Source organism: Haemorhous mexicanus, chromosome Z, assembly GCF_027477595.1.
Source record: "Haemorhous mexicanus isolate bHaeMex1 chromosome Z, bHaeMex1.pri, whole genome shotgun sequence".
Lineage (NCBI taxonomy): Eukaryota > Metazoa > Chordata > Aves > Passeriformes > Fringillidae > Haemorhous > Haemorhous mexicanus.
Window position 1 is genome coordinate 39,569,370 of NC_082381.1, and position 16,857 is coordinate 39,586,226.

Consider the following 16,857-nt stretch of genomic DNA (forward strand, 5'->3'; position numbering starts at 1 on the left):
CAACATTGCAAGTAAGAACATGCTGCCCTGGAGCTTCCTTAGTATTTTGCCCAGGTGGGAAGTGTAACTGGAGCTCTGTGTCAGGAGATAGGCAAACAAGACAACCAAGTTCTACTCTTGTGCAAAAGCCTACTCGGCATACTAAGTACCGTTTGTGCCTCCTCACTGCTGAAGAGGACAAAGTACTTGCTTTGTAGGCTCTGATTAAACAACACAGGGGACCAGCCTGGCTGTTTGTCCTCATGTTCTGGATCACACTCCTTTGTGCTCACAGGTCTGAGAATAGAAAGAGAAAGCTTTCTAACATCATTTGCCAGTACAGAACTGAGTGCAGAAGTCCGGGCACTCGGTATTGGTGTGACAAACTACTGGCTTAGAGATAAGAACATCACCAAAATGCCTATTCTGCTCTAGAATAATGCTCTGACATTACAACATACCGGTATTCAGATAGGGAATATCCACTGTGGTCCTAATAAGTAAGACATTCCAGTGGATATCTTTCTGTGCTACCTTTTTAGGAGTGCAAAGACCAGGAATAATGTGCTACTAAAAATGCTTGAAAACAGTACTTACTTTTCAATCCAGCTGGAAGAAATAGATGTGCCATTTTCTTTTAAATATAAGGAAATAAAATCCTGAAGAAAGGTATTCACTGACTACTAGATAAAACATTCTAACCTCTCACCTATGGGTTTTAAAGTTTTTAAAATTTGTAATTGAGTACATCAGAGGCATAGCAAGTCCCATCGGTCTCAGCTTGAAACGACTAAGTCCTTAACAAATGAAGGAAAAAATAACATGTAACTTTCATCAGTGACAGCAACCAAGCATAACTAAATTTAACAAGAAGGAAGAGAGGTTTCTTCTTTGAATTAAAGCATAAAAGATAATGATGCTTTTAGATACAGAGCAGAAATACTGAGAAAAAAATCAGCAATAAATAAAGTCCAAAAATTGTGCATGAATTTTATTACTTTGTTTCCTGAGCTAGATTTACAACACAACATGCAGATGCATTTAACAATGTACTTCACTATACATTCTGCACTTGTGACAGCTGTGCAACAGAAGTAGCAATTTAATTTCCAGTTTTTAATAACGTCAAAAATAACAGAATCTTCAGTAAACAAAAGCTTTACTGTTAGTAGTGTCAGTGTTGAGTTTCCAATGCTTATCAAGCTGAAAGGATTAATTTCAGCAGCAGATTTAAAGCTCTTATATTTTGACACAACTTCTACATTAGAAGTTCTAGCAGTGTTTATTACACTTTATTACATTTACCCATGAGAGTAACAACTTAAGCACATTCAGGCTCTCATGTCTCGATAGAAAACACAGAAGGGAACAGTAGTGGTTGAATGACAAACAGAATCTCAGCACAAGTAACTTATGTAATTCTAACAAGTTCCTCTGATGAATCACCAAGCTTACTGCAAGAGTTCTACATGCATGTACAGTAAAAAGATGGCTGCACAAAATGTCAGTTCTTTTGCAACCTGCTAACAGTGATGATGCAAACTCACAAAAACGGCGTGTGGATGGGGCTCAATTTCACATCTTTTAGAGGCTCTAAACATTTGATAGAGAATCTTTGTCTTTTAGGAAATGTAAGGGAATTTTGGGCATCAAAATAAAGGACAGTATTTCTTTTAAAATCTGAGTATTAGACATTTCAGAAAAAATGTGAATCTAACCTATAACTTTTCTGCCTCTAACACTGTATGAAAGTAATACTAAAAAGCTATATTGAAAACAGAAACCTGTTTACAAAGGAGAGCTATAAAAAAGGTAAGGAATAAAGCAGCCATGGCTTCTCCAGTCAGTGTAACTCCTTCCCTTTTCCAGTGAATATTGAGTTATGACTTTATACTGAAACATGACACAGACAAATTCCTATACTTGTCCAAAAAGAGCAGAGATACAACACTGTGCAGTAGAGAGAGACCTCTGATTTCTGGGTTAAAAAAAACCAGTCTGGAGTCACCTGACACCGCACTGCTCTACATGCTACTGAGAAAGAAAGGTTGAGACATACCAACAGAAAATGTGTTTTGATTTTCAAACTAAGTTGGAGATATGCTAAGCTGAACTAAAAACATAGGTAAGCTCTGTGACTAGAGTTAACTTACTACAATGCTAATCACATTAGTTCATAGCCGAGCACATCTCTAAATTAAAGATTACTAAATATATTAATGGTGACGTAAATGAAAAAAAAATATTGTTTTATCTTTTACTTCGGCTATCACCTTGATGTTCTTTGGAAGAGTCTAATACTTTAATCTGAATATTTTGACAAGCATTGGAACAATCTGCCCAGAAAGTGGTGGAATCACTGTCCTGGAAGACTTAAAAAAATGTGTAATTTGGTACTTAGGAACAAGGTTTATAGGTGAACCTGGCAGTTCTGGGTTAATGGTTGGACTCAATGATCTTGGACGTCTTTTCCATTTCTAATGATTCTATGAGCCTCATGGAAACTGACAGTGCAACTACCAGTAGCAGTTTACACACAAAAGGACTGACAACTGCTGTGGAATGACATGAGTCTTCTCTTTTGTGTTTTGAAAGACCTCAGTTAGCTGATCACTGACCAGGATCACTGACTCCACTGCAGGACAGTCCAAAAATATAGGATAAGAGTATCCTGGCTGGCACTTACATGCAAAAAGCTGCTTGAGTAATGATCTAATTTCCATATGCAATGTACTGCTATTTAAGCTGCAAATAATCAACAGTCTGCACTCAGAAATAGCACTTTGTAGTATATTAAAAACAGCAAACATGTTTAAATGCTCTAAAGGAAGAAGGCAGTAGTGTTAAAAGAGGCAGATGAGTAAAAGTCATATTTAAGATTTGCACCACATACATAAGAACAACAGTTTTAAAAACTCTGAAACTCTTGGAAGGAGCATCTTCTGCAACCTCCATGGTTAGTGAGGACATTTACACTGTTCTCTGTGGAAACACTGAAAATACTGACACAGTAGGACAGGGAAAATCTGACACACACCTGAAAGAAGTTTCTGGGGAAAAAAACTTAAAATGCTTTCTTTTATCATACACCAAAACATATCCACATTTATCCACTAAGCCAATATGGGAAAGGAACCTCTGGTAACACAATTAAAAAAAAACCACACAGATGAGACCAATTAATTAAAATCATGCTTATCTAGATAAGCTGAAATTCCCTCTAACAAGACCCTTACTGTTTGAGACACACCTCAATGTTACTGTCCTGATGCTTCACCCTCAGTCGACAATGCTTATGACCAGTTTGGGGGTCCCATGACAGATTTCGTGCTCTGCAGGACTGCAATATCAGATGCAGGGAAGACTTTAAAATGTCATGAGCATGTCACGTTCTTGTACACTAGTGTAGAACGGCCTCCCAAAGATAAAGGAGTGTAGACCTGGTTTAATCTTCTCAGCCAAAGCCATTATTATGTTAAGATCGCCCTCTGCTGTCAAGTCGAGATCTATCTTTAAGCTACGAAGAGACTTAAAAGGTTTTTTGCCTTTTTGCCTGCAAGGAAATAAAAACATGTGTTTTAAAAAAGAACAAAAGAAGCTTCTCTAAATCTGCTTTCCATCATCTGTTCACTTACGTGTCATCTTCTATGTACTTAATTAAAGTTAAGGCTTTTCTGTGAAGGACTAGCAGAAATTGTGCAAGGAACGTACTCCTTAGAGACAAGCCAGGCTTCAGGTGAAAGATCTGTTAAAAATTAAGAATATTAGGTAGACATGGAAATTCAAGAATCATTTCAAGAATCTGGAAAATAAAGAAACATTGCAAACACACATAAGATATCCTTAATTATAACAAAGCAGGCAAATAACAGCAGTTTTGTACATAGAATGCTTTCTATGTTTTCTATCTGCTCAGATACAATAAATGAAGCTGTATTACAATTCTGTTTGGACAGTTATCTGAAATTATTCCTGGTCAGGCAGTTTTTTCAATACTGTAATTGTAGACACTATTGCACAGCAATAGAAAATGTCCCTTGTTTTTCACACTTAAACAGGGATTTCAGTTTTATATCAATATTTTTCTTTCTACTTATCTAGAGTAGAATCACAGCAATAGTATGAAGAAAAGCTACCAAACCATTAAATATTGTGTTTGTGTTAAATTAGCTGTCACTAGGGTTAAAAGAACTGAACTGTGTTTCTTTTTCTCTGAAAAAAGCAACAATTACCTGATCCAGGAAGGCTTTTACTAATGTATCTCTATGTACAATATCTTGAAAGACATTTCTATAGAAAAGAAAACAAACGAACACATGAGTTAATGCTAGTAAGGGATATTAACCTTCTAGGAGTTGAACAAAGCAGTAGCATTACTGTTGATAGTCTGGTTAAAATTAAAAGTGAATTTAAAATTGTAGTAAATTATAATTCTGGTATTTTTAAAGATAACACAGAATTTTAAAGCACTGAGATGAAAGGACATAAATCCAGAAAAGCCACTGGTGTCTGTCAAGTACACATATACCTATTATATCCCTAATTACAACAGGGAATAAAATTAACATGACATGGTCAGAATTATCACAGAAAATTAATTTCAATAGTATTTGATATAACCAAACTAATGAAGAACCTGGTCAATTCTGCCAAAACAAGTGTAAATACCAGAACTGAATAAGTTTTATTTCTTTTAAGAAGCTCCATGTACTTTATTAGCATGTAGGCTCTGCACTCTACACTCTTACCCCAAATCAAGTAACTTTGTGAGATGTGAGAAGAATACGTACAAATCAGGTGTGAAACTCTCATCTGTGTGGATAATATGATCTTGAGACATTTCTTCATCTGAATTAGCCCTCCAAAATGCTGTCAGTTCAGATCTCATGTATCGTCTTTGGTTATAGATGTGTTCATGGCAAGGGGGCATCTGCTTCACTGTATTGACATCCACATCTATATGGGTAGTAGGGTATGGGGCATACATTACTTGACGGAAGGGCAACACAAAGCTTCCTGTTGCATCCTGTTTTAGTGGGAAAAAACCCCAACTTTAGTTAAAAACACAAAGCTGCACTGGGACAAAACAATATTAAAACATGATGCCTACATTTTATAGGTATTTTGTTTGGAATGACTGGTGGTTGTATTGCAGTAATAAGTCCTTAATACTGGATGATTTCCTTAACAAAAAGGTGAAAACAGGTATTGAGGTGACCTGTGTATTAGAGTATTGCATCACCTGGTTTGTGAGCCCATGAGCATTTTAGTATTATAATTATCGGGTAAGTAAGTTCAGACTGCTTGCAAGAGCAAGAAGCATTATTTTTCTAACCATATTCACCCATTGCTACAGACTGTTTAAAATACTTGGAAACTCCAGGCCTGATATGACTGTTCTTCCTTGGTTTTGTTAAAACACAAAAACTTAAATGACTTTTGGAATTCTGGCCCCAAGCAGGCAAGAGTGTATTATTATTGTACCTCAAAGTATAGGAACAATCGTAAACAATCCTCAAGAAACAGATGTGTCATAGAAAAGACTGGCTTGGAATTTTAACATGAAGATAATTATAAGGAAAGTTACAATGCCAGAAAAATGACATCACGGGACAATGACACATGTTTTTGAACATGAATGTCTGTATGTGTGTGCATAACATACATTGAAGAATGTTCTTAAACTACAGAAGAACAGAACTTTCCTTAGGATACTTACTTTGAGTAAGCCTTGAACAAAAAGTCCTGACTCATATTTGAAAGAGGACTCACTTCTACAGAGTCTGGAACATTTCCGCTCAGATGGTGTGAGAAACAGGCACAATGTTCTTACAATCTGCATTAAAAAGAAGTTTAGAAAAACATGAACATGTAAGGAAATAAGTCTGACTAGACTGTACATTGAAATGCCTTGTATTGGGCATTTCAAATTATGAACAAAAGAATTCACCACATTTACTAGAAAAGCCAAAACTTTATAAAAGGCCACAGAACAGGGACATGCTTACTTTTACTTATTTTTTAATTACTGGCACTGCAAGCCATACTACTCCAACTTTTCTTGTCAAATGATGAAAAAATCCTACACATTCTTGCAACCAAAATTGTTTTTTACCCAATTATGTAGAACAAATCACTTTTGTCTTCTACATCTTTCTTTTAATATACATGAGTTACTGTGATTACTTTCCTAGCCTTTCAGGCCTCTTATTTTTTGTTCATTCCATACAATAGCAGTTATTGTCTCAAATCAAGCACAGTCAATTTTGTAAATAAGCACTGACGCTTATTTCCTCAGTAATTTCCTTACACTCTCTACTACAATGAACACAGGTACTTTATCACCCATCTTCACACTTCTCAGCAGTAATAGCTACTAGTTATCCCTCCAAATTCCATTCTGCTCATCTTTCAGTCTTAACCTGTGGTGTCTTATCTGTGTCTGTAAGATATGTGAAAATGCTCTGTCCTTGCACAACGTGTTTCTGCAGTACCTAAAACAATGACAACATAATTTGTGATTGAGACTTTTTGTCACAATATGCCACAAGTGGTTTTATTTTCCTTTGAGGCAAGCTGAAATTTGCTATTAAGAAAGCAGTTACTTCAGAAGAGTTGTACCATGGCACAAGGAGCATGCTGCTAACAACATGTGTAGAATTAACTTATGAAATTTACCCTCAATGTATCTTGAGGCTCACATTCTTTTACACTGTTTTTTTTCTATGCTGTCTTGCTTACTGATATATTATTTTCCATATTCATAGCCATTTAGACATTAGGTCATTTTTATTAAGTATTTAATGATCCATAAGCTTTTTATAACTACTTAAGCTTCCTCTTGTATTATATATAGCATTTCTCTTAAACATATAACATTTCTAGTAAATTAATTGTGTGTAAATCTTAAATCTCTGAAACAATACATATTAACTACAGTTAGCTGTAGTTGCAGCTAAGATCTGAGAATTTTATTTTCTCTGGTTTGCTGTTGCTTGTGGGCATCCACATTTACTGCTGATTTGATCAGAGGTGCTTTATCACTGCTGGTAATACACATGAAAAAACGCATTCCCTCTGCCCCAATTCCCTCTGCTTTTTAAAAGCATAATGAACTGTTTATTTCAAAACATAGGTTTATTAAAGGTACCTTTAAATTTAAAAAAAAATTATATTTCATTAAGGCAAGAAGTCCTTTATGCTATAAAATAATATAAAGGGCTTCTTGTATATAGCATGTTATACATGTATAGCATGTATAGTCTACAAATAATATATAATTTATTCAGCAGGCCCACTGTTCCTAATTTTTTTGTTTCACATTGAAGAAATAAGACACATGTTCCGCAAAACACAAGCAGCTCATGACACAGAAGCCTGTTTACTGCCCTGTGCAGGAGAAATTATGGAAATTAACTGTTTAAGAGCATACAGACAATACCCAATGACATAAGTATTGTCTGTATACTCACCACTACCAGTGTTCCCCAGAGCTCAGTTCTGGGCTTGGTCCTATTTAACATCTTTACTGATGATCTGGATGTGAGGAGTGAGTGCACCCTCAGTCAGTTTGCAGATGACACCAAGCTGGGCAGGAGTGTTGATCTGCTCAAAGGTTGGAAGGCTCTGCAGAGAGGCCTCATTATACAGACTTATCAACGGGCAAAGGACAAATTGCATGAGGTGCAAAAAGGCCAAGTGCTGGGTTCTGCCCTTGGGTTACAAGAACCTCATGCAGCACTACAGGCTGGGAGCAGAGTCCCTTGAGAGCTGTTCAGGAGAAATGGACCTGGGGGTGCTGATTGACAGCCAGCTTTAAATAAGCCAGCAGTGTGTCCAGGTAATGACGAAGGCCAACGGCATCCTGGCCAGTATCAGCAGGACCATGGCAGTGCTTGTCCTAGTGTTCTTGGTTCTCATGAGGCCACAGCTCAAATGCTGTCTTTACTTCTGGGCCTCTCACTTCAAAAAGGACACTGAAGTGCTGGACTGCTGGAATGTGTTCAGAGAAGGGCAAAAAGGAAAGGACTAGAAAACATGTCTTAGGAGGCATGGCTATTTAGTCTTGAAAAAAGGAGGCTCGGGTGACATCACTCTCCACAACTCCCTGAAAGGAGGGTGCAGTGAAGTGAGGACCAGTCTCTGCTGTGCCTGCAGTGAGAGGACAAGAGGAAATGGCCTTAAAATGAGACAGGGGAGACTTGGATTAATTATTATGGAAAAATTTTTCCACTGTTAGTTGTCAGCACTGGAATAGGTTTCCCAGGGAGGCGGTGGAGACCCCATAGCTGGACATCTTTAAGAGGCATCTTAAAACTGCTGCTGGGTAATGTGGTTGAGTGGTTTAGGGGCTGCAGTGGCAGTGCCAGGTGGATGGTTGGACTGGATGACCTTAAAGGTCTCTTTCAAGTTTGATCATTCTGTGATTCTATGACATAGCTGAAATGGACAAGCCAGTCAGGTCTCTTCTATTTGTGTATTTTAGCTAAAAAACCTGATTTTAAAAGCTCAGACTCATTCATTTACTACTCATTTATGTACTGCATCAGTTAAATACATTGGTTTTCTTACAGTTGTCAGAATACAACTGAAAGTTGTCAGAATACAACTGAAAGGCATTCAATTTTCTGGCAGAATTCTCTTCTGCTAGACCAGTCAACTGAAGATAGCCAGACAATAGCACTCCTTCCTTCTTCAGCCTCAAGAATGTTTACAGATTATCTTTGTACCAAGTAACTCCTAGTATTTAAGCATTTAAGTTCAGTTTATTAGAAAGTATGTTACCTTATTAACTTTTTCTGCACTGCTTCCTACAACTACAGAACAACCACAGGTCTGCAGGTGTGAACTAATTGCACTGCAAGTAAAAACAGACATAGGTTAATACATTTAGTCAAATTTTTCAAATGAAACAATTGTCACCTTCACAAGAAGAGAAGTGTTTCAAGCATAAATACAGCCTACATGCCCATAACCATAGAAGCATAGGTTCTATGGTTATGGGCATAAACAGCAGCATAGGTTACTGCTGAAATCCAAAAGTTCAATGGTTTCTTCAGTACTGGAAGCACATGTGATGGTGTATAAATAGATGGCACCAAGCACTACATATATGAATGCAGTTATGCAGGAAAGACAATGAAATGTAACAGAACATCAATTAAAACCTATTAAATACACTATCCCACAAGAAGGGACCAAGTTGTTCTCAAGTTCAACTCTTTCCACTTTAAAATTAAAACCAGGGGTAAAAGAGAAATACACAACTCAACAGTAAGTATGCTATATGCCATACCATTAAGGATTCTTATTTAGAGTTTATGCACACCCCAGGTTTTTTGCTATTTTAAAAAATGGAAGACTGATTTTGAGTCTTATAAAATTAATTGTAGATATCAAAGAAAAACATGTATTTGATAGGAATTCTATTATCAAACAAATAATCCTGTGACAACAGAGTCTACAGAGATGCAGCTATTAGCCCAGAACCATTCTTTTAAAATGGCAGAAAATTTGTAACATTTTATTGACAAAAATCTCAAAAAGCCAAACACATGTCATTATTCCCACTCCTATAAAGAAATCTATTCCAATCCATGTTCACATACACATGCAGATAGATACATTTAGATGCATACACAAGTTTAAATCATTTTACTACAGCATAAATCAAAACTGAATTTCATACTTGAGGAGAAAGCCTTCATGGCAGCTATCCCCAATGTCATCATCATTTAGCACTGTGTCACTTATCTGAAATGCAAGTAAATATAAACAAAGTTAGACAAGAATATGATCACCTTCCAATTAATTGTTTTTTGCTTTGAAACATGGGAACTGTTTAAGTTAAGTTGTATGGCTTCCCCAAAAAGCATAATCTTAAGAAGACCTGTCTTCAGACAAAGCATTTTGAAAATGAGAAAGTCACTTGATTATTAAATCTTCACCAGTCACAGGTCAGGCTTCTCCTAGTGTATTTTTTTTTTCTGTAAAAAATGTACAGAATACTTTAAATTAGTGCATGTCATATCACTTCTACTTCTTCCATGAGAACACCATAATGTGCTGAAACAGGTATGAACATCAAATCCATTAATCGGCCCATCCACTTTGGTTTGCATGAAACTAGCTTTCCATTGGTAAAATGACATTATCCTATGCAGTCAATTTTGCTAAGTGATGACCATTAAAAATACTGCCATGCATTATGTCACTTAGGAGAACTTGATGTGAAGTAACAGAAGTGTACAAGAATTTAGGAAAATGGGGATTTTCTCTGGCAAAGTGAGTACCCAAGTAAAGGCCTAAAGCTATGTTTTATCCAGAGGGAGAAAGCCACTTTTCAAAAATTCAGAATAAAAAAAAAACAAGAACTTACATCTATTTCTTCTGGAACACTGTGTGATTTCATAGAAGAAAGAAGTTCCATTACAGGAATGACTTCTCCTGTCAGCATTGGAATGATGCTCTGCCCCTGAACAATAAATAAGATGCTTGAAGTAAAAGCACATTCATTGGGTAGTATCAGAGGTTACTACTAACATCAACTTGCAGTATTACATGCAAAACATCCTAACTTCCTTCTGCTTGGAAGGGTAGTATGTGCATAAATTAATGCACAGACTTCTTGGGCTTTGCTCATCAATAATTATAAACAGGAACATCTATTTGGCTTCTCAACATCACACCTAAAATGTGTATCTGGGTCTTATGCTAATTTTCAGCATCAGTTTTGATTGGCCTAGACAACAAGTATTTGATGTGAGATAATTTGATCATACTATGCTACATGCAATGGCTGTTAAGCATTTTATGTACAAGTCTGATCTTATAACAATGACTGGAAACCAAAACCAGGCATATTACTCATTAACAGACAAAAATACTTTCCTGACTTATTTATCACAAGAAAAGGAAGCCACAGTCTCAAATGTAGAGTTTCAGAAATCAAATTCTTTTCACAGTCTCATCCATTAAGTCTCCAAGCACATGTCAATGTGACAGACTCTGTATGTCTCCATAATTCTAAACCTAATCTCCTATCCAAACCTTGACAGGAGGCTGGCATGACTCTATGGAAGCTGCTACCTTTACAGAGCTTCAAGTTCAAGTTAATAAGTTTCCTGTTCTGAAAGGTAATATTCTTCACAAATTTCTACTTTATCCCTAAAGTGATGAAATATAATTTCCTTTGATTTGGTCACAGTTTCCATCACCCTGTCTTTGGAAACTTTGCTTAGTGTGCATGTCACATTATTAGCCAGTCTAATGCATGCTCCTGGGTCCCAAAAATAAGAAGCAACACCAACTTATACAGTCATAAGAGGCAGCCAAATGGTTTTGCAATGGTGTGCCACATGCATCCACCAGATGACCCTTACCTGATCCTCCATTCTTTCTGTGCCTTCCAAGACAATCTTCTGGAAATGTTCCTGCCTCTCCTGTGCAAGAGAAGCCGTTAAATATAAACACTCTGAAATTTGTACATGTATGCACACACCAGTCACTCAGTACAGTTTCTTCCCTGTGGAGTCAGGCTTCTTCCATAGAAATTTTGATGTTCAAGTACTTTTTCTTTTACATAGTTGACTTTAGCAGGAAGTGATGCTGTGCAACACAAATCAGTGCTCCCTGCTCTGCCCTCTACTGCACATCTCTCATGTTTGGGCAGGAAAGGAAGGGTTTGATGACAATGTCAAAACATTTTCATCATTACAGATCAAGAAAATGCTAGATGATCAGATTATGGTGAAGAATTCCACTTTATGTATGAATTTTTATTTTCAGATGGATACAGTATAGATTTAGGATTCCTGACATAAGGGGAGAAAAATAAGATCTTCAGAATGTGAAAAACTATTTGACTGGGGAGGGTGGGAAACAAAAGGTTTTTTTCCCCCACCTCTTGAGGCACTTACAAGTCTTCAAAACCTTGTTTTATAACCAAGTACAGGAGACAGGAAATCTCGGAGTACACAAAACAGTGTACAAGAGGCTGAACAAAGCTCCGAAAACAGGCTCATCAGCAGCTGAATAGCAAACTGCATTTAAAATGAACTTACAATGGAATGAAGTTATTATTCACATAGAGGATTTAGCATTAATCGCTGGAGCATCAATACAAGTCACAAAAAATAGCAGACACTGGGAGAACTAATGATATCTTTTGCTAGATGCTGACTGGTTATTGCATTTTTATTGGCTAATCATTAGTTTCCTGTGACTGACCTACTCAGAGTTAATCAACTTCAAGTGTGAAAAGAGTTTGCAAGAGGTTTTTTTTGAGCAGATTAACAGGGAATAAACTATAGTAGTTTGCCCTTAAACAGCAATAAAACTTTTCTAGAAAACATCTAAAAGAGGCATCAGTGAAAAACAATACTGGGACAAGGCAGATTCCTTCAGGGCACCTCCACCCTTCAGTCAGAGAAGGAAGCCATCCTTGACAACCATTTTAAAAAACTTGGTCTTCTTCAAGACTGAACAAATGGTGTAAGCCACTTCTTTTCCAAAACATAACTGTTGAAAATTATTAAACAAACATACCAAGCATAAACTGGAGTAGGTGAATGGGGTTTCTAAACGCAACTTGCTCAGAATTGCCTTTCTTTGCCAGTCTGAACACTGCTCCATGTTTCTCCTAATTCTTGAGTTCAAAAGGCTCTTCTCATCTTAAGTCTAGATGGAAATGTTGTCTGGCTCTACACAGAAGTAATGAGAGCTAATACTCACAACTATTAGAACATCTAGAACAGATACAGATAGGACTTGATAATTTTTTTTATTTGCTGAATGTAACCATAGCTGCTAAAATGCCTCAAAATGCAAACTACAGAATGAAGCGGTTTTAATTTATTATCACAGTTGCAATTATTCTACAAATCATTACAAATCATGCCCAAATTTTAATCTACATTTTCCAAGCCGTTTTCTCTTTTCTGAATTAGACTGAAAAACTGCAGATATATGCAGAGATATGTGCTCTCTCTTAAAAAAAAAAAAAAAAAAAAGTCCATTTCAGAATTCAGAATGTATTGCTGTCTTAGCTAATTCAACTGACCTACCTGCTTAAAGAAAAAAAAAAATTATTATTCTTGATGCTGCTTGAAGGTCACTTCTACTGTGAAAACATACTGGTATGGAGTAATAGCTAAGAACTGAGAAAATGTATTACAGCAAAAAATGATGAATAATTCTTATTTAACCACTCTCATTAGAAGTCAGTGCAAAGCACTAAATGAAAGAAGCAATGTAATCAGGACCATGAGACACCACTCACATTAAAATCACTAACATCTAACAGGGTTTTAAAAGACTAAATAAGGAATTAAATATTCGTGTTTCTACTATATTGAGAAAGAACTTTATGTACTATCCTTCCTCTGAAAAGTAAACCCCAGAAACTATGAAAACACAGTGTTTCAGAAAGCACTACCAGCCACAGTCAGGCAATACAGCAAAAAGGAAACACCACCAGAAAAATAATAACAGCTTGTTATTTCTGTAATTACTTCAGATAAGAGTACTCAGAGTATGCTTAACATATGCTGACTACAGGTCTCAGAACAGAAGATACCAGACAAATGTGCATGACCACATTCATTACAGCTGATGGTCACTCTACTGCTCTAAGACAGCTTGAACTCCATAAAGATGACAAAAAATTTAATTTTTACCATTAGACTGTTATTTAGTTTCAAGAAAAATAAATAAAAGATTTCACTTAATAAGAAAATATTAATGTTTTACCCAAAGGTCAGAGTTCTAGCGCTAAAGAAAAATTTAGCGCGTCTTCCTTTTTGAGTTTCAGGAGTAGAAATGTAAAGAAAATGTACTTTTGTAGATCCCCCTTTAGTTCTACAGAGTTTAAGTCCCGACAAACTGTTTGTTAATACCCTCTTTTTTAAAAAACAAACATATAACAGGAATGGGAAGATTAATTGCATCAGTTCCCTTTTCTGGACCTCAACAAGGAAAACAACAATTAGAAACACAGTACATTTACAATTATACCTATTTTAAATACACAGATTAACAGAATTAAAAGCAACAATTTATAAGAAATTAAGAGAGATAAAAAGTGTACAGGAAACCTCTTTCAACTACACAGTGTCATAGAGGCTATATAGTACCAACAGGATAATCCCATGGCTAAAAATCCCAGCTTTGAATTTGCTGATTTATAATCTGATAACCTTTAACCTTCAAAACTGTACAGAGATTGGCCTTTTCTGATTTTGTGTCTCTGGGCTCCACATAATATGTCACAGCATCTCAATTTTTGCTTCTGCACAAAGACAATCTAATAATTATTTTAAGTAATGAACAATAAACTTACCTTATGCATCCATATCCTTCCTTTCCTTATAATATGTGTTAACCTATCCACACATACTCTGTGAAGGGGCAGGTAGAAACCAAGTTCACTTTGAGGAAGTATAATTGATAGTCCATATGTGCTTCTGTCTCCGTTCCAGTTTCCATCAAAGATTAATGACACAATGATTACTCTTTTTTCAGCCAAAACAAAGAACTTCACGTCTATTGCACCACTTTCTGCATTCCGAAGTATTTCTCCATTCAGGGTGTGGTTAGCAAGAAAAGTTATTTCACCGTCACTGAGAAGTACCTGTTCTGTCTTTGGAGCCCAAATGTGCCGCACTCGGGGGCCAAGAATGTTGTCCCAGTAAGCAAAAGTGGCAGCTAATAATGGTGACTCGCCATTCAGAGAGATCTCTGTCTTAGCAACTGCAGGAGATGGTGGTGGACAAAGAGCTGACATGCCTGTTTCCTTTCTCTTGTCTAACTAAAATGCTTACATTACCTAAAAAAAAAGAAAAAAAATTGTAGAAAAAAAAAAGAGCAGCTGTCATAATTATCTCATCTTCTTTTTACATGGGCAAATAGTGTTAGGACTTATTTTAAACTAAGACAGGAAATATTTAGATTAGATGTTGGGAAGTAATTCTTTGCTGTGATGGTGGTGATGCATTGGAAAAAGTTGCCCAGAGAAGTGGATGGCCATTCCCTGGTAATGCTCAAGGCCAGGCTGGATGGAGCACTGAGCAACACTATTTAGTGGGATGGCATGCCTGCCCAGAGCTGGGGCATTGGAACAACATCATCTTTAACGTCCCTTCCAATCAAAGCCTTTCCACAATTCTTTCCAGATGACACTTTCAAGAGGCAATCTGGCTTCTTCACCCGAGATTTCATCACAGACTTCAGTCAGAAAGGAAGTTTGTATATATACATATGTAGGTTTCACATAAAAAAGTGGCATGCTTTACAATCATTAGTCAGACCTCAAATGCCCTTTACTCACTAGAGAAGTATGATGAACCTGCCAACGTACAACTTGTGTACGAAAACTGACACAATAAATCTATCCTTTACATCATATGCAGGGTGTTACGATACAAGTGCTCTGCACTTTATAGAATACATTGACAGATAACTTCTTATCTTGAGTGGACACAATCCCTGAACATCTTCCCTAGCTGTTTCCACCAACTCTACAGCTTCCCCATTCTGATGAGGCTGCAGAAGCTAACAGGAAGTTCCATCTTCCCTAAAAGTTAGGCTAGAGTCACAGGAAGATATGAAATAAAAAAGGTTTGCAAACAAATTCAACCAAGGACAAAAAGCTGTAACAGCTAGAACCCACCCATATTGAGGAAAACCTCTCATGAGGGAGGAACTGGCAACTTTTCTCTCCTTTCTGCCTGCAGCACTCCAGATGACAGCAGCGGGGAATCCCACCCAGGACCAACAGAGCAGGAACACACACCTCACTACCGCAGCTTAACTCTCCAGAGCTCTGCATCTTAAGCGCTTTTTTTTTTTATTATTTATCACCTCACAGCAGAAGTGTAAAACCTCTTTCGCTCCGGCTTCTTCTCAGGAGGCAGCCGGTGCCCCGCCCGAGCGGCAGTCGGAAAGCCAAGGCCATATGACACCGTGACTTCACGATTTTCAGGGAAGACACGGAGCCAGCCACCCCCACTGACCCCTTGCACCCACGGGCTGACCAGAGGCTCGTTTTCACCACCGCCTCTCCACCGCGGCCGCTGCCACCGCGGCGGCTGCGGCACCTTCGCGCTGCCGGCCGCGATCAGGCCCGTGTCGCACCGTCCGGATCTGGTCTGAACCTCTCGGGAAGGCAGCTGCTGGCTAGCCTCGCTCCTTTCCCCGCAAAGCAGAGAGGCCGCTAACACCACCCCCAACGCTAACACAACCCCACCACGCCGGCCCCGCGCCCGCCTCACCTCGGCTCCGGCCGCTGGCCCGCGCCTGCGCCGCCCCGCCCCTGCCACACACCGCGGGCTCCGCAGGCGCGGCGCCGCCCCGGGCCGGGGCAGTCAGGCCGCTGTTACCGGCCGGGGCGCCGCCGTGCGGGGCTGTGCCGGTGTGACTCTCCGGACAGGGGGAGCCGTGCCGGTGTATGCCTGGCGGGAGGAGTGGCTCCCGTCTGGCGGGTCACAGTGGAAGGAAGTCGGCCCAACCCAGTGTAGCTTTTGGAGGAAGCGAAAAGGCGAAACTGCATTGTGCTGGGAGCAACCGGCACTATTTATGGAGGGGCTTTCAGGCCTAAAAGAGGAAGTTGGTAATGATGGATTTGGGTTGTTATCCAAACATAGTGCATGCCGAATGGTGAAGGTGAGCGGGTTTGCTGTAGTGTTGCAGGCACGTGGTCAGTGCCTGTAGTCCTCTTACTTAATTAGCAGTCCTGTCCGGGGGCCTGCGGGAAAGCCAGAGAGGAACTCGTCATTAGGACTTGTAATGACAGGACAAGAAGGAATGGGTACAAATTAAAAGAGGGGAAATTTAGTTTAGATATTGGGGAAAAATGCTTTACTGTGAGGGTGGTGAGACAGG

At 38.3% G+C, this 16,857-nt stretch overlaps 1 protein-coding gene across 3 annotated transcripts; it reads right to left on the minus strand.

Moving 5' to 3' along the window:
- Positions 1 to 944: 944 nt before the first annotated feature.
- On the minus strand, positions 945 to 16,398 carry C9orf72 (C9orf72-SMCR8 complex subunit). 3 transcript variants are annotated; one of them, XM_059873268.1, is made up of 11 exons: positions 16,248 to 16,398; positions 14,609 to 14,803; positions 11,361 to 11,420; positions 10,358 to 10,453; positions 9,668 to 9,732; positions 8,764 to 8,836; positions 5,699 to 5,815; positions 4,770 to 5,005; positions 4,212 to 4,269; positions 3,615 to 3,724; positions 945 to 3,532 (listed from the first exon to the last, which is right to left on the minus strand). In XM_059873268.1, the coding sequence occupies exons 2-11, from the start codon at positions 14,759 to 14,761 to the stop codon at positions 3,346 to 3,348; spliced, it is 1,155 nt and encodes a 384-aa protein (XP_059729251.1). In that variant the 5' UTR covers positions 14,762 to 14,803; positions 16,248 to 16,398; the 3' UTR covers positions 945 to 3,345. The 3 variants fall into 3 exon arrangements, with proteins under 3 accessions (XP_059729251.1, XP_059729249.1, XP_059729250.1); XM_059873266.1 differs by having other exon boundaries at positions 14,318 to 14,803; XM_059873267.1 differs by lacking the exon at positions 16,248 to 16,398 and adding an exon at positions 15,647 to 15,820 and having other exon boundaries at positions 14,318 to 14,803.
- Positions 16,399 to 16,857: the final 459 nt, after the last annotated feature.